This window comes from Podarcis filfolensis (genome assembly GCF_964270895.1).
Source record: "Podarcis filfolensis genome assembly, chromosome: 16".
Classification (NCBI taxonomy): Eukaryota; Metazoa; Chordata; class Lepidosauria; order Squamata; family Lacertidae; genus Podarcis; species Podarcis filfolensis.
In genome coordinates, this window is record NC_139620.1 from 28,072,580 (window position 1) to 28,100,223 (window position 27,644).

The 27,644-nt window shown below is 45.6% G+C and overlaps 1 protein-coding gene across 2 annotated transcripts in view; it reads left to right on the forward strand.

Moving 5' to 3' along the window:
* The window catches only part of LOC310751010 (tRNA (32-2'-O)-methyltransferase regulator THADA-like), a 63,266-nt gene that overhangs the window by 25,709 nt on the left and 9,913 nt on the right, over nt 1-27,644 (forward strand). For both annotated transcript variants that reach the window (XR_014542365.1, XM_083589679.1), the window contains exons 13-26: nt 2,455-2,607; nt 4,085-4,194; nt 4,972-5,132; nt 6,219-6,385; nt 10,412-10,597; nt 12,168-12,316; nt 14,126-14,263; nt 15,893-15,997; nt 18,524-18,724; nt 20,038-20,188; nt 21,646-21,895; nt 23,574-23,813; nt 24,772-24,997; nt 26,914-27,120. Coding sequence is in view for 1 of the 2 variants with exons in the window: in XM_083589679.1 (XP_083445805.1) it covers nt 2,455-2,607; nt 4,085-4,194; nt 4,972-5,132; nt 6,219-6,385; nt 10,412-10,597; nt 12,168-12,316; nt 14,126-14,263; nt 15,893-15,997; nt 18,524-18,724; nt 20,038-20,188; nt 21,646-21,895; nt 23,574-23,813; nt 24,772-24,997; nt 26,914-27,120 (2,444 nt within the window). In the remaining variant the exon portion in view is untranslated. The remainder of the gene's footprint in view (nt 1-2,454; nt 2,608-4,084; nt 4,195-4,971; nt 5,133-6,218; nt 6,386-10,411; nt 10,598-12,167; nt 12,317-14,125; nt 14,264-15,892; nt 15,998-18,523; nt 18,725-20,037; nt 20,189-21,645; nt 21,896-23,573; nt 23,814-24,771; nt 24,998-26,913; nt 27,121-27,644) is intronic.

The window sequence follows — 27,644 nt, forward strand, 5'->3', positions numbered from 1 at the left end:
AGGTTACAGACTCCGCTAACCCAAAAATAGTACCTCGGGTTAAGAACTTTGCTTCAGGATGAGAACAGAAATCGTGCTCTGGCGGCGCGGCGGCAGCAGGAGGCCCCATTAGCTAAAGTGGTGCTTCAGGTTAAGAACAGTTTCAGATTAAGAACGGACCTCCGGAATGAATTAAGTACTTAACCCGAGGTACCACTGTACAGGCAACTCCCAACTCGCATGTGGTTGGTGCTGCGAAATCAGTAAATAATTCAGTTCCATCCCAGAAGTGGCGGGATAAAGCTGGAAAGTCCCTGTGGCTTTTGAGGACACCCTCCCTAGAGGCCAAAGAGTCCAGAAATAAAGGCTTTAAGGGCTTTTTAAAAAAACCTAACACCCTATGGGCTCCAAAATGGCACGTAGGAGCTCTTGCTGCTGCTGCTGCTGCGCTACCCCGCTCCACAGCTGTTGGGCAGGAGGCTGGATTGCAGCTGGCTTGAATGCACTGTTTGTTGCTCTTTCTGGCAATCTGGAGGCAAAGGTACCGTAGAAAAGAAAAAAAGAGTATGGAGCGTGTTACAAAGGTGGTCTTTGGCTAAGGGGCCGGGCAATTTCTAAAGCAGGCATAGGCAAACCCGGCCCTCCAGATGTTTGGGGACTATAACTCCCATCATCCCTGACCACTGGTCCTGTTAGCTAGGGATGATGGGAGTTGTAGCCCAAAACATCTGGAGGACCAAGTTTGCCTATGCCTGTTCTAAAGTTTTATAAAGTTCTTGGAACACCTTTGTTCTGAATCCTCACCTCCTTGCGAAGTGGGGGAGACCTCTGTTGAAACAGGAAAATAAAGATATTCCTTGCTTGCCTTCTACTGGTTCCTGCTTCTATCCATTCTTCTCTGACTGATCATGGACTTAGGGGACGCAAGTGTCTCTTGGGGAGTTGGGCTGCAAAAGCAAACCCCAATTTTTTCTACAACAAGAGCAGGTTAAAAAGCAGGCGTTTAGAGGGCGCTCCTCACTTGAAGCTCATTTCGCTCATGTGGAGGGTGGGGCTGGAATGTAACCCCCATGTAAGTGAGGAGTTGTCTGTAAAATAATTGCCACCCTCTTTTCTTTTTTTTCTTTTTTTGCACTTAATTTATTCATTATTAATGTTGCATTACAAATATGAAATATTTACATGTTGATACATATACATTATATTCATAAATTCACATTTTCACATTTCATTATGTACCCACATTTATCCATTTCTTATTTCTTGCCCTGTGTCTTCCCTCCACCCATGCGTAACTTCCTTGTTATTATTTTGTAACTTTATTATTGAGATTGTAATTTTATATCTTAATAATTAAACATTCAATCTTATATATCTGCTTAGCTTAGCTTAGCTTAGTGAAATCAGTCTATACATATCAATAAATTCTTGTTGGAGCATCTTTTGGTCATGTATTCTTCTACACGTTTCCATTCCTGTTTGGGATTTTGATTAGATTGCATTCTAATTGTTGCCGTCATTTTTGCTAATTCAACCATTTCAAAAATTTTATTTTGCCAATCTTTCAATGTTGGTACAGTGGTACCTCGGGTTAAGTACTTAATTCATTCCGGAGGTCCGTTCTTAACCTGAAACTGTTCTTAACCTGAAGCACCACTTTAGCTAATGGGGCCTCCTGCTGCCGCCGCGCCGGAGAATGATTTCTGTTCTCAACCTGAAGCAAAGTTCTTAACCTGAAGCACTATTTCTGGGTTAGCGGAATGTGTAACCTGAAGCGTATGTAACCTGAAGCGTATGTAACCCGAGGTACCACTGTACTTCTTCTGATTTCCAATTTTTAAATTTCCAATTGGAAATTGGATTTCCATCCTCTTTTCTTAGTCTGCCCTCTGCCAGAGAAGGGACAACAATGTTTTTGATGCGGTGCTTTTCTCCTTCGCTTCCTTCTCCTGGTGACTTCCGAGCCCTCCTGCGTCCCTGCCTGTCAGGGACTGGGCAGAGGAGGAATGGTGGAGACCACCTCCCCATCCTGACCCTTCCAGGGGGGAGGAAGAGGAAGACAGTATAGATTGACAACAGTGGTTTGTGTGAGGTCACAGCTCAGAGGCAGATGAGCAGGAAAGTTGGGAATTCATGGGCGAGCCGGAACAACACCCGGCTGACACCTTGTCATTAGAAAGCATTCCAGACTCTTCATCTCCCAGAACCCGGCGAGCCTTAAAAGTAGGAGAGCAAAGAGCTCAAAGACAGAGGGCACATAGCAGCACCCATAGAGGAGATGAATGAGGAAGTGGGAGAGACGGGGGTGGAGATTCACTCAGGACAATGCCATTATCCAAGAGGCTGGGTTCTGTAGCCTCTCTCTGTAAAGTTTGAAATAAAAAAAGGACTGTAAGAAACTTTTCTTTGTCTTTACACTTTCCCTGCAACCAGCATCCTGACACCGCCTCATTAAAAATCTATTTCCCACCGTAGATTTCGTTGAGTGGCTGCTGCAGCTTTGCATCTCCTCCCTGACGTCGGGCTCCAACTTCCAGAGGAGGAAAACCGCCCTTCTTCTCCTGGCGGCCATCATGGAGACCTGCACGGACACCTGGAGCCCGGAGAGAAAGAAGGGGCAGCCTCCTCGTATGTTGATGGGGTGCCTATGGGCTTGTGGACGTTTCTTGGACTCCAGTTCATATCAGACCCAACCAGTGGGGCCAAATGGTCTGGGATGATGTGAGCTGGAGTCCAACAGCATTTGGATGACCTCAGGTTCTTCCTCTCTATTTTATGCTCTCCTACCTGCCCTGCGAGGGACGCGGGTGGCGCTGTGGGTTAAACCACAGAGCCTAGGGCTTGCCGATCAGAAGGTCGGCAGTTCAAATCCCCGTGACGGGGTGAGCTTCCGTTCCTCAGTCCCTGCTCCTGCCAACCTAGCAATTCAAAAGCACGGCCAAGTGCAAGTAGATAAATAGGTACCGCTCCGGCAGGAAGGTAAATGGCGTTTCCGTGCGCTGCTCTGGTTCGCCAGAAGCGGCTTAGTCATGCTGGCCACATGACCTGGAAACTGTACGCTGGCTCCCTCGGCCAGTAAAGCGACATGAGCACCGCAACCCCAGAGTCGGTCACAACTGGACCTAATGGTCAGGGGTCCCTTTACCTTTACCTGCCCTGTCCTGTCCTGGCATTCCATGGGGCAGGGCTCTAATGCCTGGCGGAAGTTTCAGGACCACGGAGAGCTCCAAGCGAGCCGGAAACCAAACCGAGCCATTTCAAGCATTTGCTCCCACTCCTCTGCCCCCTTTCTGGAAAACTTAGTTTCTTAAAAGTTTCTTTAGCCCGGTTATCTAATTTTATTTCATAAAAATTATTCCATGCAGATAAAGAAAAAGTACTTCCTCATGCAGTACAGTTAAAACTGTAGCATCCCCTCCCAAAGGAGGCAGTGGTGGCCGCAAACTTGGATGCCTTGAAAAAAAGAATTGGGCAAATTCCTGGGATAGCTCAGTCGGTAGAACATGAGACTCCAAATGTGAGGATTGTGGGTTGGAACCTCACGTTCGGCAAAAGATTCCTGCGTTGCAGGGGGCTGGACTAGATGACCCTTGTGTTCCCTTTCCAACTATGATTCTATGATAATTTGTGGAGGAGAAGGCTATCAGTTATCATGATGGCTGTGTTTTACCTCCATTAACCAGAGTCAGTAATGCTTCTGAACCCCAAGAAAGCAATCCCAAACAGTCTAGTCTTGCACCAGTTCTTTAGAGCATGCACTTGGGGAAAATACCGTATTTTTTGCTCTATGAGACTCACCTTTTCCCTCCTAAAAGGTAAGGGGAAATGTGTGTGCATCTTATGGAGAGAATGCAGGCTGCGCAGCTATCCCAGAAACCAGAACAGCAAGAAGGATTGCTGCTTTCACTGCGCAGCGATCCCTCTTGCTGTTCTGGCTTCTGAGATTCAGAATATTTTTTCTCTTGTTTTCCTCCTCCAAAAACTAGGTGGTCTTGTGGTCTGGTGTGTCTTATAGAGCGAAAAATACAGTACTTTTTTCCTGTTATAGTCCTTGAGGTTTCTCCTTGCTTTCTACCCCCATCCCCCGTACTGTACTACTCTACAGGCAATATGGCTGCGCTACTGAGCTGGGCAAGAAGCAAGGGCTGCTGGGACTTTTTCTCGAGAAGCAATACATTGGCACTGCTGAGCTGCTTGCAGGACAGTACGAATGAGGTGCGTCGTCCACTTATCCTCCCATAACTCTTGGGCATGTTTGTCTATGAATGGCAAGAATTTACAAGTGGGGGTGGGGGAGTGTCACCAGAGTAGCACTTGGAGGTACGTTGGCACCACTAAGGTCTTGCCCCGAACACCCATACCTGCTCACTGACCCCTTGATCATGAGGCAATGAGAGCAGTACCTTCTCGCGTGCGAAAAACACATGGAGCAGAAGGAGGGAAAGTGACGCTCTGTCCTGCTTCCTCTTCCAACTCTATGTGCTTTTCAAGGCTCAGATTAGTTCTACCGGATCTGACTTTACTGATTAATGGCCAGAGGGGGTGGTCTGTGGCACTTGCTCAAAAATCCAGATGTGCCCCCCCATCCTAAAAAAAAAAAAAAGATATACGCTCAGCTTCAGAATCTGGTGATTTTCCTTCGGCACAGTAGGAATTTTGGACCTAGCATCTTTCTTTGCGCATAGGCCAAGGCAGTGTGGTGTAGTGGTTAAGAGCGGTAGTCTCGTAATCTGGTGAACCAGGTTCGATTCCCCGCTCCTCCACATGCAGCTGCTGGGTGACCTTGGGCCAGTCACACTTCTCTGAAGTCTCTCAGCCCCTCTCACCTCACAGAGTGTTTGTTGTGGGGAAGGAAGGGAAAGGAGAATGTTAGCTGCTTTGAGACTCCTTCGGGTAGTGATAAAGCAGGATATCAAATCCAAACTCTTCTTCTTCTGTTCTGAACATTGCCCATTGTCCTCGTTTGACTCTCTTTCCCCTCTTCCACGGCAGATCCGTGAGCTGGCATCTGAGTTGCTTGTCCGCTACTTCCCACCTGCTTTCCCAGAATCCATTGCTGTGACTCTCTTCGAACGGGCACAGGAAGCCATGTGTAGCCCCAGAGTCCCAGAGGCAGAAGCAGGAGCGGTGCTGATGAAAACCATCCTCCAGAAGTAGAACATTTGTTCTCTGAACCTTTTTTTTTTTTTACAATCATTTGAGCCTTTTACAGAATTTAACCCTGTTTGGGGTTGGAAGTTTGGAAGAGCTATGAAGGAGTTTGGCTCAGGAGGGTGTGTTGGACTAGGATTGGGTGACATAATATTGTCCCAAACTGAAATCTATCGTCCCAATAATATTGTCCCAAACTGAAATCCATATCGTGATACCGGTTTCGTAATTTTTGACCTGGCAATATATCTTGAATCGTGATATGTGTGTGCGTGCGCACGCTGTGCAAAAATCACAATGTGGGGGAAACCAGGGAGCTAGCTGATTCCTGATGCCCCTGTTAACTCTGCTGACTCTGCTCCCCTGCCTCATGTTGGGGGGCAGCGAATCACGAGAGCAGGCACCGGCAAAAATCACAATGCAGGAAAAGCCATTGAGAGGCCTGGAAGTTTGTTTCCCAGTCTATGGCTGCCCCATCCCGGTTTGGAGTTATACTTTTGTTTGTTACTCAGCCTCTCCTTGTCCAGAATACAGACATACCTTGGAAGTCAAACGGAATCCGTTCCGGAAGTCCGTTCGACTTCCAAAACATTAGGGAACCAAGGCACAGCTTCCAATTGGCTGTAGGAAGATCCTGCAGCCAATCGGAAGCCCTGCCGGACATTCGACTTCCAAAAGAACATTAAAAAACCGGAACAATCACTTCTGGTTTTCAATCGTTCAGGAGCCAAAACGTTCGGCTCCCAAGGCGGTTGAAAACCAAGGTACAACTGTACAGTGGTACCTCAGGTTAAGTACTTACTTCGTTCCGGAGGTCCGTACTTAACCTGAAACTGTTCTTAACCTGAAGCACCACTTTAGCTAATGGGGCCTCCTGCTGCTGCTGCGCCGCCGGAGCACAATTTCTGTTCTTATCCTGAAGCAAAGTTCTTAACCTGAGGTAATATTTCTGGGTTAGTGGAGTCTGCAACCTGAAGCGTATGTAACCTGAAGCGTATGTAACCTGAGGTACCACTGTGCTTTAGTTTTTGAAGGAACAGCTGCTCCTTTCCCTCTTCTAACTACCTTCACCGTTTTTCCTCCACCAGAACAGAAAGTCTTGCGTTGAAACGAATGTTGCTGGGGGCAAAGGAAGATCCGCCTGGGACATGTCTCTACCAGGCCTTCCTCAAGCATCTCCTTGGCGAGCTGCGGACACATTTCGCCAGGGCTGGCCACGACTTGTTACTGGCAGCCCACACCACACCGATACATGGTCAGCGCCTTAGGGGTTGGAGGTTTGCTTGAAGCAGGGCAGAATTGCTTGGGAACTGAGAGAGAGAGGGAGGGATGGGTTGCAACAGGGCCTTCTCTGTGGTGGTTCCCTGTTTATGGAATGATCTCACCTGCGAACTGCGCTTGATCCCTCTCATTATTATCCTTTAGAAGGGATTTCTTTTTTTTTTTTTTTTTAAATATTTTTATTTTTCCATATAAACACAATACAACAAACATAAACATACAAAAACAAAAACAAAACAAAAAACATGTATCATTTCATATCCTAATTTCATATCCTATCTTCCCCGACTTCCTCATGCTTCCCCTTTCTGTATTCCAAATTCTTATCGATTGTTCAGCAAATCTTCCCTTATTTTAATTTAAATTTAGACTATTCTTCCTTATTTTCCTTGTCTTAACCATTGCTAATAGTAACCATTTACTTTCCAGTCCAACATCATTCTAACTTTCATTAACTTTATGATATTTCTTTAAATAGTCCTTGAATTTTTTCCATTCTTCTTGCGCTGCTTCTCTTCCCTGGTTTCGGATTCTGCTCGTCATTTCTGCCAAGCCCATATAGTCTATCACCTTCATCTGCCATTCTTCCAGTGTGGGTAGTTCTTGCGTCTTCCAGTACTTCGCAATGAGTATTCTAGCTGCTGTTGTAGCATACATAAAGAAAGTTATATCCGTCTTTAACACCCCTTGGCCGACAATACCCAAGAGAAAGGCCTCTGGTTTCTTGGGGAAAGTATATTTAAATACCTTTTTAAGTTCATTATAGATCATTTCCCAGAATGCCTTAATCTTCGGGCAGGTCCACCAAAGATGAAAAAATGTACCTTCAGTTTCTTTACATTTCCAACATTTGTTGTCAGGCACATGGTAAATCTTTGCAAGCTTGACTGGGGTTATGTACCACCTATATATCATTTTCATAATGTTTTCTCTTAAGGCATTGCATGCCGTAAATTTTATCCCGGTGGTCCACAACTTTTCCCAATCAGCAAACAAAATATTATGACCAATGTCCTGAGCCCATTTAATCATGACCGATTTAACCGTTTCATCTTGTGTATTCCATTTCAGCAGCAAATTGTACATTTTGGACAAATTCTTAGTACTGGGTTCTAACAGTTCTGTCTCCAATTTTGATTTTTCCACCTGGAAGCCAATTTTACTGTCCAGTTTAAACGCTTCATTAATTTGATGGTAGTGGAACCAATCTCTCACCTTCCCTTTTAATTTCTCAAAACTCTGCAATCTCAATTTGTCCCCTTCCTTTTCCAAAATTTCCCAGTATCTTGGCCACTTGGACTCCATATTTAACTTTTTAACTGCCTTAGCTTCCATTGGCGACAGCCACCTTGGAGTTTTATTTTCCAGCAAGTCTTTATATCTGTCCCAGACATTTAGTAGTGCTTTTCTGACAATATGATTTTTAAAACTTTTATGTGCTTTAACCTTGTCATACCACAAATATGCATGCCACCCAAAAATGTTATTAAAACCTTCCAAATCCAAAATGTCTGTGTTTTCAAGAAGTAGCCATTCTTTCAGCCAGCAGAAAGCTGCCGCTTCATAGTAAAGTTTAAAGTCTGGCAGGGCAAACCCCCCTCTTTCCTTTGAATCCGTTAGTATCTTAAATTTAATTCTGGGCTTTTTGCCCTGCCAGACAAATTTAGATATGTCTTTTTGCCACCTCTTGAAACAATCCATTTTATCAATTATTTGCAATGCTTGGAACAAAAACAACATTCTTGGCAATACATTCATCTTTATAGCTGCAATACGGCCTAACAAGGAAAGCTTCAAGTTGGACCAAATCTCCAAATCTTTTTTCACTTCTCTCCAAGTTTTTTCATAATTATCTTTAAACAAATTCACATTTTTAGCTGTCATATTTATACCCAAATATTTCACTTTTTTAACCACAGTCAACCCTGTCTCATTCTGGAACCTTTCCTTTTCTATCTGTGTCAAATTTTTCTCCAAAACCTTTGTCTTAGACTTATTCAATTTAAATCCTGCCATTTGACCAAACTCTTGAATTATTTCCAAAACTCTTTTCGTGCTAGCTTCTGGCTCTTGCAATGTAAGTACTAAGTCATCTGCAAATGCTCTCAGTTTATATTGTTTAGCTCCGACCTGAATCCCTTTAACCAACTGGTCCCTCCTAATCATATTAAGCAAAACCTCCAGGACCGATATAAAAAGTAATGGGGAGATAGGGCACCCCTGACGTGTCCCTTTTTCAATCTTGAACTCTTCTGTAACCACATTATTTACAATTAGTTTGGCTTTCTGTTCAGAGTATATTGCACCTATACCATTTTCAAACCCTTGGCCTACCCCCATCCCCCGGAGGTTCTTCAACATAAAACTCCAAGAAATGTTGTCAAAGGCTTTCTCGGCATCCACAAATATCAAAACAGCTTTAGTGTTTATGTTCACTTCCAGCTTTTCCAAAATGTCAATTATATTCCTTACATTGTTCGACAAGTGCCTTTTTGGGAGAAAGCCCGCTTGGTCCCCGTGAATCTCCTCCATCAAAACTCTCTTCAGTCTTTTTGCCAAAATATCAGCAAAGATTTTGTAATCCACATTCAATAACGAGATGGGTCGGTAGTTTTTAAGTTGGGTCTTTTCAGTCTCTGTCTTTGGTATAAGTGTAATGTAAGCCTCTCTCCACGTATCGGGTGCCCTTTTCCCCTCCATAATCTCATTGCAGACTTCCTTCAAAGGTTGTATCAACCCTTCCTTCAAAACTTTAGAAGGGATTTCTTAAAACATTCCTTTTCGCCCAGGCATTGGGTGGCTGAAACATACTCGGTTGCAGCCATGTAAATTTTACTCAGAGTGAAAAATGGACCTAAGTTATCCATATTCATTTCAATGAGTCTACTTTGAGTAAGGCTCGTGTTGGATGCAACCCATTGTTTCTGGCAATGTTGGAATGAGAAGTTGTCCTAATATTTGGCTTGCTTTTAAAATTTAAAAAAACAAACCATTATTTTCATTGCTTTTTATGCGTTACTGTTACTACCAGTAATAATAATTTCCTCACGGGGCCACGAAGCTCACTGAATAACCTTGGGCTAGTCTTCTCTCATAGGCTACTCCTACCTCACAGGGCTTATGTGAAAATACTGTGGGAAAACGTTTGCGTACAAAATTAAAAACTTAAGGGGAAAGACCCCTATGGAGATCAGACCCCCTTCCATGAGGGGCATGGAATATTAACTGACGGTTGTGGGGGAACTCTTAGACCCCATTTGCACTAGACATTCAAAGCAGTGTTGTACCACGTTCACCAGTCATGGCTTCTTGCAAAGGATCCTGGGAATTGTGGCTTGTTCAGAGTGCTGAGAGTTCTTCGGAGATCCCTCCTCCCTTCACAGAACTACAGTTCCCAGAGTCCCCTGGGGAAGGAGGCAGATCTGTCAAGCCACGCTTCCCAGGATTCCCTGGGGGGAAGAAGCCATGACTGTTGAAAGTGGTATCATACTGCAGCAAGAATATTATTGGCCCAAAAATGGAAGCAAGAAGAGTTACCGACGATTGAAGAATGGAGGATGAAATTAATGGACTATGCAGAATTAGATAAACTAACAGGAAGGATTTGAAACCGGCGAGACCAGAAATTCACGGAAGACTAGAGTAAATTTACGGACTATTTGAAAAGTAATTGTGAAGAACAGACGACGTTCGTAGGGTTGCAAGAAGTTTTGTGAGGAGTATTATTAGAAGTATTGTAAAAATGGAGAAGGGGGAGGATGATTTGTTAAGAGAAGTAAAGTTAAGAAATGTTAAGAAAGTTAAGTGGTTAAAACGGTGGATCATCAGAGGTGCTGATGGAAGTCTAAAAAGATTGTATAAGTGATAAGTTTTGTGGTACATTTTATAATTTATATGTTAAAATTAATAAAAAATATTATATAAAGAAAAGGAAATGGTATCATACTGCTTCAAATGTATGTGCGGACGTCGCCTTAACGAGCATGCTTTGCCCCAGCAGGGGTGATTTCTGCTCTGAGGCAATGTCTGCTGGAGGTCCCAGAGGTGGCAACCTCAATGTTGAAACCAGAGCAGGTGGAGAGCTGGCGGCTTTTCCTTAGCAGTTTGGTGAACACCGTGAGAGACGTCAGCAATTTGCTTTTGGGAGTGTTGCAGAGCAAGCGGCCCTCGAGCTTAGACCAGCAAGGTGAGACCAGAAAGATGCGAAACAACCGCCAGCCCATTTGACTGTAAGCCTTTCTACGCAGGTCTTCAAAACAGTGTGCAGAGATCTTTATGCTCTCCCTCCATCTGGATGGCCCACCCCATTTTTAATCACCTGTTCCATTCCCTTCCTTCCTTGGTGCCAGTGTGGTGTAGTGGTTAGAGCAGGGGTTGGCAAGGTTTCCCATCCATGGGCCAGATCACTCCCACGGAAATCGTCCGTGGGCCAGACTGGCGCAGCGCGACGTCGGAAATCACGTCTGCACATGTCCGTGATGCTGGGAATTGCTTCTGTGCATGCCCAGATGCCAAAAATTGTGCCTGGCAGAAGTGATTGGAAGTGTCTGGACATGTGCAGACGTGATTTCCAGTATCTGTGCATGCGCAGACGCAATTTCCAGCACCGCTCGGCGAGTCCCCGCGCTGTGCTGCGCCGGTTTAGCACAGCGTGCCAGGGACTCACCAAGTGGGCGGCTCAGTTCAGGAGCGGGTCATGGGCCGGTAAAACGGTCTTCGTGTGCCGCATCCGGCCCATGGGCTGCACGTTGCCGACCCCTGGGTTAGAGTGTCAGACTAGGACCTAAATAAAAAAGGAGAACCGTGTGTTCCCAGTCGGAACTCTTTAGGGAGAGGCAAGAAACAAAGATAATTGATGAATCAATTTAAAAGACATTACTAGATGGTGGCATAACCATGGCTAATAAGAGCCTTGCCAGGGGAGTTGATTTGATGAGATAAGCAGCTCAGTTAAACCCCCTTCACACACACACCTGGAAACATGGTCCTTATCCGGTTCAGCTCTCCTGCACCAATGGATGTGTTAAATTTTTAAAAGGAGGACTTGCTCACAAATTTATTGACAGCTGCACGAATTATTATTACAGCCAGGAAGTGGAAGGGGCAAGCAGAATATCAAATGGAAGAATGGTATAAAGAGGGGTGGGATATAGCTGCTAATGATAAATTAACATGTGCCATTAAGGTAAGACGGGGAATATGCAGGAGAAATGATTCTGAGGAGATATGGAAGGTGTTTGTGGAATTTGTACTGTTAAAACGGAAAGGGGGTCAAACCATCACAAGAGGTGTTGAAATTTTGGGAGGCTAAAGAAGTTTAGAGAGTTAAAATCGAGATGTGGAAATATGGAAATAACAACGAGAGGCAGGATTGAGATTTGGAGATATGCTTCAAGGTCCAGACCATGGGAAGTCCAAAAAATTAATAATTACAATTTGGAAGATAATTTGACCTTTTTATTTTAGTTTTTTTTTTTATTGGATTATGATTTGATATGTTAATTGGATTTTTTTATTGGAAAATTAATAAAATGATTTAACAAAAAGAAAAAAAAGAAATTTTGGGAGGTTGGATAGTTACAATGGAATGGTCTCAGTGGTGGGGTGCACATTTTATTCTTATTTATTTTTTATTATTCCTTTGTCATAAATAAATAAATAGGACGGGTTTCTACTGTGTTTTAAACTTATAACTTGGCTGCTGTTTCTCCGTATTCTTAACACAACTTCCTAATCCCTTCTTGGTTTTATTGCAGCTGCAGCTCCTTCATTTGCAGACATGGGGAATGCAATCAGTTTCCTTATCCATGTGGGGAAGGATCCTGGGCTGCCCAATGAGGACGATTCAGTTCTACTTTCGGAGGAGCACAGTCTGATCCTGACCTGTTGCTGGGTCTCAGTGAAAGTGAGCACTTTTGAGAGTGTTTCAGGTTTTTAAACATGGCAGCAGTGGCGTAGCATGGGGGGTGCAGGGGGGGCCGGCCACACCGGGCACAACATCTGGGGGTTAGGGCAAATCCACGGGTTAGGGGGCGCAAATCCATGGGTTAGGGGGCGCAAATCCATGGGTTAGGGGGCGCAAATCCATGGGTTAGGGGGCGCAAATCCATGGGTTAGGGGGCGCAAATTACTTGCCTTGCCCCGGGTGCTGACAACCCATGCTACGCCTCTGCATGGCAGGGGCTGGGGGGTGGGGAGTTGGGTTAAATTCATAGTTGATGGTGGGCACCTCCAGCATCAGTTGACTGAGCTGGCTCGACAGCTGGAAATGTTCTGTTTCTCAGGGAACTAAACCATTTGCAGGCCGGTTTCTGTGAGGGAAAGGGACATGGTCAGTTTGGCTGGGGTCGGAACCACAGAGAGAAACGAGCCAGGGAGAGGTCCCAGTACGTTGTGAAGTTAAGCAACAAGGAGCCAAGAGGCAGGAGAGCCAATAGCACCATAGCAAACTGACTCAGAAAAGTACAGTGGTACCTCGGGTTACATACGCCTCAGGTTACAGACTCCGCTAACCCAGAAATAGTACCTCGGGTTAAGAACTTTGCTTCAGGATGAGAACAGAAATCGTGCTCCGGCGACACGGCAGCAGCAGGAGGCCCCATTAGCTAAAGTGGTGCTTCAGGTTAAGAACAATTTCAGGTTAAGAACGGACCTCTGGAACGAATTAAGTACTTAACCCGAGGTACCACTAAGGAATAAGGAATAAGACAGAGAGGAGCAAAACTGTAGCATAGTGGGGCTAATGGAAAATAGGCTTTGAAGGAACTTCACAGAACTTTAAATGAGGAGGGGGTGTTTCCTATAGGGGTGGGAGACAGGTGAGGGGAGAGACTCCATCAGGCAAGGCCTCTTTCCACCTGCCTTGCCCCACCCTCTAGTCTCTACTTCTCAATTTGTATTGTATTATTTTATGTACTGTGGCTTGCCATAGTTTTATTGATTATACAGTGGTACCTCTGGTTGCGAACGGTATCCGTTCCGGAGGCCCGTTCGCAACATGAGAAGAGCGCAACCTGCAGCAGCGCGTCTGTGCACGCGCAGGTTGCAATTCGCCGCTTCTACGCTTGCGCGTGACGTCATTTTGCGCTTCTGCGCATGCGCGAGCGGTGAAACCCGGAAGTAACCCTTTCTGGTACTTCCGGGTCACCACGGGACGTAACCTGAAAGAATGTAACATGAAGCAAACATAACATGAGGTATGGCTGTAGTTTAGAAATTATTTATTGTAACTGCTGAGTGGATTTCTGTTTAAATTTTATATGTTATTATTATTATTATTTAATACTATTCTAATGATTGTTGAATGTTACTTTTTTGATATGTTACCTATTTTAAAGTTATGTTTTATTATCACATTTTGGTATTGCATTAGATTGTTATAAGATGTACATTTTTTGTTTCTTCAGCTTATAAACCGCCTTGAGTATTGTAAGATAGAAAGACGGTATACAAATTAAAAATGAGGAGGAGGAGGAGTATTAGGGAGGCTGATCAGGGGGCTGAAAAAAGTAGGACAAAGCAGGGGACCAGCTGAAAAGGACCATAAAGGACCATAAAGCTTAACACTGCCACCCAAATTGCGAAGGTATCATGGCGCTCTCTGGGGAATCAGATGCATTGGATGCATCCCCAGCACAAGAGAAGAGGGGACTACCTTATTCATCAGACTTCTCCCCTCCCAATCTCACAAATTCTATTCTTTTTAACTACCAAGGAAATCGGGCTGCTTTTGGGAGGCCTGGCAGAGAAGATTTTGCCCCTGGCGCACCCGGGAGGCTGTCTCCTGCCACTCCAGGTTGTAAAGATGGCTGCCGAGGCGTTTCAGGATATCCTGCTGACGTGCCGCCATTGGGTAAGGCTGTCTTCCTGCTGGTACAGCTGAAGTCAAAACGGGCTCTTCAAAGCCTTGCTTAGATTCGTGTTTTGTACGTTTACAAGTGTCTTATAGCAGCAGCAGAGCACACAGCACCAGTTGGTGGTGGCGGCCATTTTGTTTCACCCCAGAATGCCTCAATTCGGTGTCATTCTGGTAGGTTTTTTGGGGTGTGTGGAGAGCTGCTTACTGCCAAAAATAGGAGCTGCCATGCTTTTTGTGCTCTCTGCCATTATGCCCCTCAATATACTCCCTGGTCACATCCTTTGTTAATACAAATGGCTTCCCCCAAAGAATTCTGGGAACTTTGTGAAGGGTTCTGGGGAGGACTGTAGTTCTGTGAGGGGCGAGTGACACATTTCCCACGAGTCTTTGGAGGAAGCCAGTTGCGTTAAATGTATGATGTATACTGTGACCCTTAATTAACAAGGCTGGTTTGGGGCATTGGGGGGGAAAGCAAAATGGTGGTCGCTAAGAATGGCTGTTCATGTCAGCTCTGGGTTCTGCTGGTGGCAGCCGTAATTTCAGGAGGCCTGTTAGATCCTTGCACCAAAAAAAATAAAAAATGAATCAGTTGTCATTGCTGTACACCACCCTGATGTTCCTGGGAGTTGTAGTTTGTTAAGGGTCTGAGACTTGTTAGGAGATCCCTAACAGAGTCGCAATTCCCAGAGTTCCCTGTGATGAAGGATGGATTGTTAAATCACTCTGGGAAGTATAGTTCTGATAGGGGAATAGGACCCTCTCTCAGCACCCTTAACAAACTACAACTCCCAGGATTCTTTGGAGGAAGCTGTGACTGTTTAAAGTGGTATCATATTGCTTTAATATATGATGTAGATGTGGCCTTATTTTGTCCCCTCTCCTTCCCATCTTTTTATCCTCTCGCTTTCCACATCTCTCAAGCTCCTTTATATAATTTCTTTATTACATTTTCTGTTTTACAATTCAGAATACTCATTTAAACATCCTTAAAATATCAATGAGTTCTCTTCTTCTCTTTCCATGGTTCATTTTGTGTATCGTAAATCCCTGCATATTTTACCAAAACTCAACCAGTATTCCATTATTACATCCATCAAGACTTATTTACACTGTTGAATTTATTTTAACGCTGCCAATGTTTTCAGGTGTACACAATTTCCCCCCATATATTCAATAAACATTTTACAATCTTCTCTAAGTTCTTCTTGTTCTCTTATTCTATATGTTAAGTCTGCAAGCTGTGCAGATTCCATCAACTTATGTCGCCATTCTTCTTTAGTTGGGACCTCACTTGTTTTCCATTTTGGGGCTTACAAAACATGGGCCGAAGCAGTGGCATACATAAATAACCTTTTTTGACACCTGGGAAATTATCCCCAACAAAAAGGACAGTAATTTTTTTTGGAAAAGTTCTTTTAAACATGTTTTTCAATTCATTATGTATCATTTCCCAATACTTTTTTACCCTTTTACAAGTCTACCACATGTGGAAGAAGGTTCTCTCAACCTCTTTACATCTCCAGCAAGTTTCTTTATCGGTATTGCCTGGATTTTTAAGGTTGTCCTTTCACAGCCTTCTACTGACCAATAAGGGAGCTGACTCGTTCGTTTTGTTTTCTCTAGGGAGCAGTGGAAGGCTGCAGCCTGGGATTCACGAAATTCTGTGCCACTTTGCTAAGCCACCCGGACCCAGAGCTCCAAGATATACCAAGGAAAGCGCTGGAGCAGGTACCTTGGCAGTTAAACATCCCATCCAGGTTAAAACATAGGAAGCTGCTTTGTACTGAGTCGGACCACTGGTCCACCTTGTGCAGTATTGTAAGCACTGACTGGCAGTAGCTCCATCATAATAGTAATAATAATTAATTACTTATACCCCGCCCATCTGGCCGGGCCTCCCCAGCCACTCTGGGTGGCTCCCAACAGAATATTAAAAACACAAGGCAACATCAAACGTTAAAAATTTCCCTAAACAGGGCTGCCTTCAGATATAAAAGTCAGATAGTTGTTTATTTCCTTGACATCTGATGGGAGGGCGTTCCACAGGGAGGGAGCCACCACCGAGAAGGTCCTCTGCCAGGTTCCCTGTAATCTCACTTCTAGCAGTGCGGGAACTGCCAGAAGGCCCTTGGAGCTGGACCTCAGTGTCTGGGCTGAACGATGGGGTGGAGACGCTCCTTCAGGAATACTGGGCCGAAACTGTTTAAGGCTTTAAAGCTCAGCACCAACACTTTGCATTGTGCTCAGAAACATACACTCCAGGGTTTCAGACAGAGAGCATGCAAAGCAGATGCTCTGCTGCTGAGCTGTGTCCCTTCCCCTTTTTTAAAAAAAGAGTGAGAGTAAGATTCTAGACCTCATGGTTCATATTAAAATGCTGCATTCAATAGAAACGGGAGAGGCTACCTGATATGGAGTCAGGCCTTGGTCCATTCATTACTGTCTACATTTAACTGGCAGTGAATCTCCAGACAATGTTTTTCCCAGCCCTCCCAGGAGGTGTCGGGAATCGAACCTGGGACTTTCTACCTGCAGAGCAGATGGTCCAACACTGAGCTGTGTCTCTTTGCCTTGGAAGACACAGGTTGGCCAACCTATATATTGCCTATGTCCCAGCTCTTCCTTTCTTTGCCTCTAACCCCAACACTTAACCAGGACAAAGCATGGTTAAATGTGCTCTTGCCTGATGTTTTTGACTCCCATAATCCCTGACCATTGGCCATGCTAGTTCTGGCTGATGGGATTTGTAGTCTGAAACCACCCTGGCCACCCCTGAAACTAGGGTATATCCTAGACCCAAATCAATGACTTCAAGCTACAAGAATGGAGATCCTGACTAAACACCAGGGAAAAAACATTCCTACATAATATAATAATAATTTATTATTTATACCCCGCCCATCTGACTGGGTCTCCCCAGCCACTCTGGGCAGCTTCCAACCAAATATCAAAAACAATACAGCGTCCGACATTAAAAACTTTCCTAAACAGGACCGCCTTTGGGTGCCTTTTAAAAGTAGAAAAGTTGTTTATTGCCTTGACATCTGCTGGGAGGGCGTTCCACAGGGCAGGCGTCACTACCAAGAAGGCCCTCTGCCTGGTTCCCTGTAAGCTCACTTCTCACAGCAAGGGAACTGCCAGAAGGCCTCGGCGCTGGATCTCAGTGTCCGGGCTGAATGATGGGGGTGGAGACGCTCCTTCAGGTATACAGGACCAAGGCTGTTTAGGGCTTGAAAGGTCAGCAATAACACTTTGAATTGGGCTCGGAAACATACTGGGAGCCAATGAAGATCTTTCAGGACCGGTGTTATATGGTCTCGGCGGCCACTCCCAGTTACTAGTCTAGCTGCCGCATTCTGGATTAATCGTAGTTTCCGAGTCACCTTCAAAGGTAGCCCTGTTGGTTTCTGTTTCCCTCACTGAGCAGCAGCTACAAGTCACAAGACTATGTTTTCATTCCACAGTTCAGTTACTGTTGGGTTCCCACGGGAAAGGGAGACGGGATGTGACGTTCACTGGTTTCCTGTTTCTTTTGTTCTGTCGCTCTTTGTTGGAGTTGCTCTCTGCTTCTCACAGAAACAAGATGTATAGTTGTATGCTCTCTGCATAGCTTAGAAATAAAGCTTTTCGCAATGTAGCCATACCTGCCTCATCCTTTCGTTGCAGACGTTGGAGTTATACTCTGCTGGGCTCAAGCCAAGATGAGCCGTATCAGCTCGGTGGAGCTGAATTTCTGACAAGCCTCACGTAGAGCGCATTGCAGTAGTCCAAGTGGGAGATAACTAGAGCATGCAGCAGTCTGGTAAAACATTCTGTGGGCAGGTAGGGTCTCAGCCTGCATACCAGATGGAGCTGATAAACAGCTGCCCTGGACACAGAATTACAATAAGAATAGTTCCAACAGTGGAATGGTCTCCCTCAGGAGGTGGTGGTCTCTCCTTCCTTGGAGGCTTCTAAGTAGAGGTTGGATGGCCATCTGTCATGGATGCTTAGCCTGACATGACCTGCATTGCGAGGGGTTGGACTAGAGGACCTTTGGGGTCCCTCAGTTCTGTGATTCTATCCCTGAACTACCTCCACATTCAGAAGCAACAGTTCTGCTGAGTACCAGTTTGCTGGGAATCACAGGAGAGGACAGTGCTGTGGTGCTCAGGTCCTCTGGGCTTCCCTGACAATGTCAGGCGCATCTGGGCTCGTTTTTTGGGTCATTTAACCACTTGTCAACTGAGCTGGGGGGCTTCTTTTTCTTTCCAGGGTTTGGCTTTGTTAAGCAGCCCCAGGAACTGCTCCATCACCCGCAGGGCAGCCGGTTTCCCCATGCTCTTCCTGTGCGTTGTGGTCGGGGAAGACCCCTCCAAGACGCGTCCTCTCCTGGCGAACTGCGTTCAGAGGCTGCTGGCTTTAGCCGGCGAGCCTCTCCCCGGAGATTGGGACCAGACGGTGGACTTGCCTCAGGTAATAGACAACAAGTAATGGAAGGTCAAAGAATGGTGGGCATGTTTTTGGCAGGGCAGAATCTGATCATTGATTTCATCACTAGCCAGGAACCTGGAAGGGTCAGTTCCAAGTAAACAGAAAATGTTTTGGCCTTTTTACAGCATCAGTCAAAGAGGGGTTAGATGAAGTAAGAAAAATTGAAATGCGGATCCCAGTAGTGGAGTAATTCGTTTTGATTTATAGGTCACAAAGAACACCCTAAAAGAAAAATTAGTAGATTGAAAACAGTGGTACCTCGGTTGTCGAATGTAATCTGTTCCGGAAGACCGTTCGACTTCCGAAACGTTTGACAACTGAGGCACAGTGGGCAGTCGGCAAAATCCATTGAGAAAATGGAGAAACGCACCTCGGAAGCCGCTTGAACTTCCAAGGCGTGTTCGAAAACAGAAGCATTCACTTCCGGGTTTCCGGCGTTCGAAAACTGAAACTTTCGGCTTCTGAAGCATTTGACAACTGAGGTACCAGTGTACTATGTTGAACAGAAGATTTGTAAAATATATTGTGTTTTAAATAATCCTGAGTCCTGAGGTGTTGTTCACGGATGGGAGGAAAGTAATTTGTGTCTGTATATATAAAAGGTAAAGGGACCCCTGACCATTAGGTCCAGTCGTGACCGACTCTGGGGTTGCGGCGCGCATCTCGCTTTATTGGCCGAGGGAGCCGGCGTACAGCTTCCAGGTCATGTGGCCAGCATGACCAAGCCGCTTCTGGCGCACCAGAGCAGCACATGGAAATGCCATTTACCTTCCTGCTGGAGCGGTACCTATTTATCTACTTGCACTTTGACGTGCATTTGAACTGCTAGGTTGGCAGGAGGAGGGACGGAGCAATGGGAGCTCACCCCGTCGCAGGGATTCGAACCACTGACCTTCTGATTGGCAAGTCCTAGGCTCTGTGGTTTAACCCACAGCGCTACCTGTGTCCCGTCTGTATATATATTTATACCCTAATTGACATTGCTTTCGGTCTTGAACATTAAAAAACAAAATGAAGCGCAGGAGATTATATGCATAGATGCTGAGCGCATAATAAAACTTGCGCTGGTTTTGTTTTTAAGGTGAGGGAGCATAACGCCCCCCACCCAGAAAAATAATTTTTAAAATGTTGTGTTTCTTTTGTAGCCCCAGAAGGGGTCCTGGGCCTGATTCACTTAGGAAGGGTGTTAGTAGCTGCTGGTGTGGTGGAACAGAGCAGCACTCCTAACATGGCACCACTGCAGCTTCCCTGGATGTTAAGCTGCAAAACAATCTCTCTTCCTTTTTCCTGCATAGGTTTCGGCTCTCCACGTGCTGCAGACCCTGGTCCGTGGCTCCGGTCTTGGCACAGCCCTGAACCAGTACGTTACGCCCATGGTGGTGTTATTTCTCGAGGCGCTCCGCTCCCCCAGCTGGGCCATGAGAAACGCAGCCATCCAGCTCTTTGGTAGGCAGTTCCCTTCCCATTACCCCAGGGGTGAGAGCCTCTGTGCTGTAGTGGCTGCGCTGTCGGCCTCGCATTAGCCAATGGCCATAGCAAGAGTAAAACATTACAGAATACGCAGAAAAGGAAATTTGATATAAGAGCACAGTTTAAAGTCCTGAATCAACCTCAAGCATTGACAAAAGATTATTATATCTCATTAACTGCCTTTATAAAGACACTGTGCTGAAAGTGTGTTGCTCTACAAATGGCCAACTTACAGGATCTGTACCAGCCACAAAGGGAGTCAAGCAAAGATGAATTTTAGCTCCAGCACTTTTTAACCTATACTTAAACGACATGGTCCAGTGCCTAACATCTCCTGAGTTCCATGCCCGTAAACTGGCCTCAAAACCAATCTCTGTACTATTATATGCTGATGATGCAGTCTTCTTATTCCAAACAAAAATAGGCCAGAAAAGATTGATAAGAGAATTCTCAGTGTATTGCCAGAGAGAACACCTGGTCATAAACTATCAGAAAACCAAAGTTATGGTTTTCTCAAGAAAATATAGGCCCCACAGTTGGCGTATGGCCAATCAGGCAATTGAACAGGTCAGAGCTTTCAAATATTTGGGCCTCATCTTCCAGTCCACGGGGTCATGGGGAGCACACCAAAAATGTGCAAAAGAAAAAGCATCCCAAAGTGCCAAGACTTTGACTTGCTTTTTCCATACAAAGGGTGGCAAACATATACCATCAGCCCTAGAAGTCTTCCAAGCTGAACCCCTAGCACAGCTACTATACGAGGCTCAGATTTGGACTGGTAACCACCTTAGCACTTTGGAATCTGTTCAATCAAAGTTTCTAAGGCAGATTTTTTCTGTACCGCCATGCATCCCAAATGCATCATTGAGAATGGAGGCAAGTCTCCCTTCAGTAGAAGTATGGACTTGGCAAAGAACTCTTCTGGCTCTGCCTAAACTCAAATCCCACCGGTTTACTATCCCTGGAGATATATCTATTTTAAAAGGTAAAGGGACCCCTGACTATTAGGTCCAGTCGTGGCCGACTCTGGGGTTGCGGCACTCATCTCGCTTTATTGGCCGAGAAAGCCGGCGTACAGCTTCCAGGTCATGTGGCCAGCATGACTAAGCCGCTTCTGGCGAACCAGAGCAGCGCACAGAAACGCCGTTTACCTTCCCACCGGAGCAGTACCTATTTATCTACTTGCACTTGGACGTGCTTTCGAACTGCTAGGGTGGCAGGAGCAGGGACCAAGCAACGGGAGCTCACCCCGTTGTGGGGATCGAACCGCCGACCTTCTGATCGGCAAGTCCTAGGCTCTGTGATTTAACCCACAGCGCCACCCGCGTCCCAGATATCTATTTAGGTACAGGTAAAAGACAAGGTTCCTGGTGCCATCACTGGATATAACATGGCTCTGTGTTCTTTTCATCCTGCTGTTATTTTCCCCCTAGGTGCCCTGACTGTCCGTCTGCTCGGTCGGACGCGGATTTGGGACGATCGCTGCGATCAAGATGGGGTGAGCCCTGAGGCCCTTTTCACCCGCTACCCTCAGCTGAGGAGCATTCTGCTCAAGGAGTTAGCCGTGGCTGCAGAGGAGTCCACAGGGCCCCAGAGAGGGAGGTTTCGACTCTGCCCGTCCCTCTACGCCATCCTCACCTTTCTGGCAAAACTCCAGCCTGGTGGAACAGACACGTGGAATAGGTAGGCAACTCAGGCAGAATCTCGCCCATGGCAGGAAGGAGGGATCAAAGGCAGTGCTGGATTTACGTATAAGCTAAACAAGCTATAGCTTAGGGCCCCCCTCTCTTGGGGGACCCCAAAAATGTGAAGGGAAAAAACCTAATGTACATTTCCAAAATATAAGATAAAAAACAAATAAAATAAAACCTACATACAGCAACAGAGTTTTGTGTTGTGTAGGCTCCTATGATGTAAGTAATGGACTCCGCCTGCTAGCCTGCTCCCTAAAATGTCACTGGTTTGCTCATTTCTATATGGCTTTAAGATACCTATTAGGTCCATAAGTTACCATATAGCATATATTCCACACAAAAAACAGCGATAATTTGTTGTTGACAAAGGACAGCTGGACATATAAAGGACCCCATTACCTTCAGTAGCTTAATGGTAAAGGGACCCCTGACCATTAGGTCCAGTTGTGGCCGACTCTGGGGTTGCGGCACTCATCTCGCTTTATTGGCCGAGGGAGCCAGCATACAGCTTCTGGGTCATGTGGCCAGCATGACTAAGCCACTTCTGGCGAACCAGAGCAGCACACGGAAACACCGTTTACCTTCCTGCTGGTGCAGTACCTATTGATCTACTTGCACTTTGACATGCTTTTGAACTGCTAGGTTGGCAGGAGCAGGGACCGAGCAACGGGAGCTCACCCCGTCGCGGGGATTCAAACCGCCGACCTTCTGATCGGCAAGTCGTAGGCTCTGTGGTTTAACCCACAGCGCCACCCGCGTCCCTTCAGTAGCTTAGGGCCTCATCAAACCTAAATCCAGCCCTGACCAAAGGTGATTGGACAGTCGCAGTCGGGTTTTGTGCAGGTATTTTTGCTTGCACACCAAGGCACATGGATGGAGCTCAGCTCAGGGCTGTGGGTCAAGCCCCAAGTTAGGCAAAAAATAATAAGATTCCTGCATTGCAGAGGGTTTTATTCAATGACCATCGTGGTCCCTTCCAACTCTTCGATTCTGTGATTCTGTGGTATTGGATCGAATATTTATTGTTATGACTGGTGACCTGCGTTAAAGAAACAAAATAAGAAATACATTATCCAGAGGTGTAAGTAGCCTAGAGTGAAATAAGATTGGCATGAACACTTGAAAAGTAAGGGTCACGTCACAAACTCTAGACCTGGTGAGTTTTGCTTGCTGCAGCAAAGTACTTGGCCATACTGAGAGTGATAGATGCATTTTGGTCTGAAAGGCTTGGGAGGACACGCACACTGAAAGCTAGATACATACACTTCAGGGGCAAGAAGCCTGAGACCTGTAGTTTGTTAACGGTGCTGGGAATTGTAGCTCTGTGAGGGGTAAACTATAATTCCCAGAATTCTTTATTTGGGGGTAGGAAATGTGCTTTCAATTTATGGCCTGTACATTAGAGGTATAAAGCACATGACTTCCTCCCAAAAAATCCTGGGAGCTGTAGTTTGTTAAGGGTGCTGAGAATTGCACCTCTGCGAGGAGCAAACTATACTTCCCAGTATTCTTTTGTGTTGGAGGTAATAAGAAATGTGCTTTAAATGTATGGTCCTGTGCATTTAAAGCACATGACTTGCCCTGAAGAATCCTGGAAACTAATTTGTTAAGGGCACTGGGAACCATATTCTGAAAACACTGTCTTTCATCCGTTCCTTGTTCTGCAGTGATACCAACGCCTGCTTCCTGGAGCCCCTCGTCCGGCTTTCCGGAAACCCCATACATGCCGTGAGAGTGATGGCAGCCAAGGCCTTGGTCCCGTTAGTTCCTGCGACGGAATATGGAGGTGTCGTCTTCCGACTGGCCTCGGGTTTGCCGCTGCCGGGGTGTATGCTTTGCCACAATGCCCTGCATGGCAGACTGCTGCAGATCCAGGCCGTGCTGGCTCAGGCCCTGAATGCAAACTGGTAAGAGTGGCTCTCTGGTAGTGCCACCCGTAATAGTTACCTCTTTTCTTTTTTTTCCAAAAAAATTTATTGGTTTTCACAAAATTATAAACAGACAAACAAACAAACAAACAAACAAAAATCATGACCTTATTAACATTGTTAAGTGACTTCCTCGCTTCCCCTTGGCTGAATTTCAATGCATGTCCTTTTAACGGTTTTCCAATTCAGAGTTCTTGTACACTTAACTTAATCACTTAACGTCATTCTATCTTTCCAGTTCAAAATTAAACATATTAATTCATCACTTAACTTAAATAAAATCCTAAGCCGATCTAATACTTGCAAGCTATTTCCAATTAATTTAATTTAACGAATACTTACCTCTTTTCAGAGGTAAGTCACGCCGGGTTCAAGAAAAGCTTCCTCCTGGGTAAACCATCTGTTGAATAGCAGTCTAATTCTGCGTACATAACCAGACCTTTTGAAGGGCAGGGCTTGCCCCAAGGAATCATGGGAAGTGTGGTTTACTGCTCGCAGAGCTACAATTCCCGGCACCCTTAACAAACTACAGTTCCCAGGATTATTTGGGTGGGTGGTAGTCATGTGCTTTAAATGTATGGTGTATACGTGCATTTTTGTTTCATTTGAACGCCTTCTGTCTGTAGCTGGGTTTAAATTTTGGGAGGTTGGATCGTTAGAATGGAATGGTCTCAGTGGTGAGGTGCACATTTTCATTCTTGTTTATTTATGATTATTACTTCAGTAAATAAAATAAAATAAAATAAGTCTCCTTCGCTAGATACCTCCCCTGTAAGCAACGTTAGCCAGTCACACAAGAACTACTAGGGAACTCTCTGAGATTTCCGTTACCAGCTAGTCCAACCTAAACACATCACAACGCATGCAAGCGTTTACAATTTCAGTGAATTAAATGACTGCGCTTAACACTAATATGGTGGTCTTAACTTCCTTTCAGTCTTCCCCCCGACGTGCTGTTCTCCATCGCTGGCCAGTTGGAAGACCGTCTCTGGTTGCTCACCCCCACACAGCCATGTCCCCTCGTTCGCACGGCCTACCTCCAAGCCGTTTCCCTCCTGATTGGAAGCTGTTCTCGAGATTTTGAGCAGCGAGTTCGAGAGGTGGTGAGCAGCGAACTGGCCAACTCTGAGCCCTTAGTGAAGCCTGGTGCATCTCAGGTTCAGGTATATATATATATATATACATATATATTTAATTTATTTAATCGTTTTTTCAATACAAACAACAACCACAAAAAACACATACAACAAAAACTACAATAGCACTAATAACACAATTTAACAAATCAGATTTGAGTACTGAAATACCTATAACTACACCTTTTTAACAATATTTCCCCACCTCTCCTCCCCCTACTTCCCACCACTGTCCGCCTTATCGCTTAAATATTCCTTCCAGATTTCTTCATATTTATCCATTCTTAATTTGCGTTGACATGCAATTTGTTTGTATGTAGCTAGCCTGTCCATATTATCAATCCATGTGCTTAATGGAATCTTTTTGCGGCTCTTCCAATTCATCAAAACAAATTTTTTGCTTCTAATATGGCACGGTACATCCATTTTTTTTTTGACACCTTGTAATCTCCCACGTTTACGGTATATAATTTAGAATTAAATTCAATTCCCCTAAATAACAGTTTCTTTTTATTACTCTTGCTATATATATCTTCACCTCACACCAAAATGATCTTATCATTGGGCAGTTAATCATCATATGTACTAAGTTCGCATTTTTACTTCCACATCCCCAGCAGTTGTCTGCATTTGTTATTAGGTTCAGGTATATTTTACATCTGCCAAGGCCGGCAGGACTGACAAATAGCAGCGGGTGGAAGCCAGGAGTCCAGCTGGAAACGCTCCATAAAATTTGGCAGGATATAAGATGATGGTTGACAACTTTTGGGGGTCAGTGTGGACACATTTTGGGGTTTTTTTGTTCCGCGGGGATGGGCTGCGGGCGCCGGTCACAAAATGGCTGCCATGGGACCTAACATAAAATGGCTGCCCTGGGGTGTGTGGTACAACACACGACCGCATCCAAAAGAGCAGGAAAAAGAGACCGGGATGCATAATGGTGCATTGTGTGGATTTTAGAGGGAGATATTTACCGTATTTTTCGCTCTATAAGACACACCAGACCATAAGACGCACCTAGCTTTTGGAAGAGGAAAACAAGAAAAAAAAAATTCTGAATCCCATAAGCCAGGACAGCAAGCGGGATCGCTGCACAGCTATTATGGGATAGCTGCATGCAGCCTCTCCCGGGCAGTGGGTTGAAGGCTCCCCTTTCCCAGGAGAGGCTGCCCGCGGCTAAGGCTCCCCCAAGAGCTGCGCTCCCTTTAAAGAGTGCACGGAGTGTGTGTGTGTGGCTCTTGGGGGCTTTTCCCAAGGAGGGAGAAGGACAGCCCTTCTCCCTCCTCAGGGAAAAGCCCCCAAGAGCCACACACACATTCCACGCGGCTCTTTAAAGGGAGCGCTGAGCAGAGCCTCCCGCCTGTATTCGCTCCATCAGACGCACACACATTTCCCCTTTTTAGGAGGGGGAAAGTGCGTCTTACAGAGCGAAAAATACAGTAATGGGATCTTTTGCAAGCATGCTTTTGCAGGGACATGCTTATTGATGCCGGACTGGCATTCCCTATGGGAGGAATAAGGGTGAAATTGATTTTGAAGGCCCCTGCTGAGATTCTTCATTGCAGCAGATGGTGGCAAATAAGACCAAAACAATCCGTAAGAAATTTAGGGTTGCCCCGTTGTTTCCTGTACTATTTGTTTGAATGCTGACGCCTACACAGTTTTGATCCTCTATCCGTGCCTCCTGCTGTTATTTTTTTACAGAATTATTTCTTCATAATTTCACCGTCCTTCCAAGGAGCTTTGGGGCAATGTGCATGGCATTCTTACCCTCAATTTCACAACAGCCCTGTGAGGTAGACCTAGGGCCGGTGCAGGGAGCTTTGTGTCTGAGTGGAGATTTGAACCTAGGTCCCTGCAGTCCTAGTCCAGCACCCTAACTGCTACACCAAACAGGACTGTCTGAATATACCCAAACCCTGCTGTTCTTGGTTCTCTCCCAGATCGGTTCTGCCACATTCTGCCAGCATGCGGCCTGCTTCCTTTGTCATGAGGCTGCGAGATCAGGAGCTCCTGAGAGAATTGGCGAAGTTTGCTTGCTCCTGCAAAGGGGGAATGTCGATGTGCAAGTAGCCATTCTGACCTGGGTGATTGAAAAGGAGGAGGAAAACTGTCTGAATTCTAGCAAGGAGTTGCAAATAGTGTTACTGGTGAGCCTTGGCTTATTTTTTATTTATTGGCTTTATGGTATATACTGCCCTTCATCACAAGATCTCAGGGCGGTTCACCGAATAAAATACAGGATAAAGGTAAAGGGACCCCTGACCATTAGGTCCAGTCATGACCGACTCTGGGGTTGCGGCGCTCGTCTCGCTTTATTGGCCGAGGGAGCCGGCATACAGCTTCTGGGTCATGTGGCCAGCATGACTAAGCTGCTTCTGGCAAACCAGAGCAGCGCACAGAAATGCTGTTTACCTTCCCGCCAGAGCGGTACCTTTTTATCTACTTGCACTTTGACGTGCTTTCAAACTGCTAGGTTGGCAGGAGCAGGGACCGAGCAACCGGAGCTTACCCTGTCTCGGGGATTCGAACCGCCGACCTTCTGATCAGCAAGTCCTAGGCTCTGTGGTTTAACCCACAGCGCCACCCGCATCCCAAAATACAGGATAAAAACAAGTAAATAAGTAAAACCAAACAGCGAAACAATAACCCCCCGCCCTTCCCACAGACACAT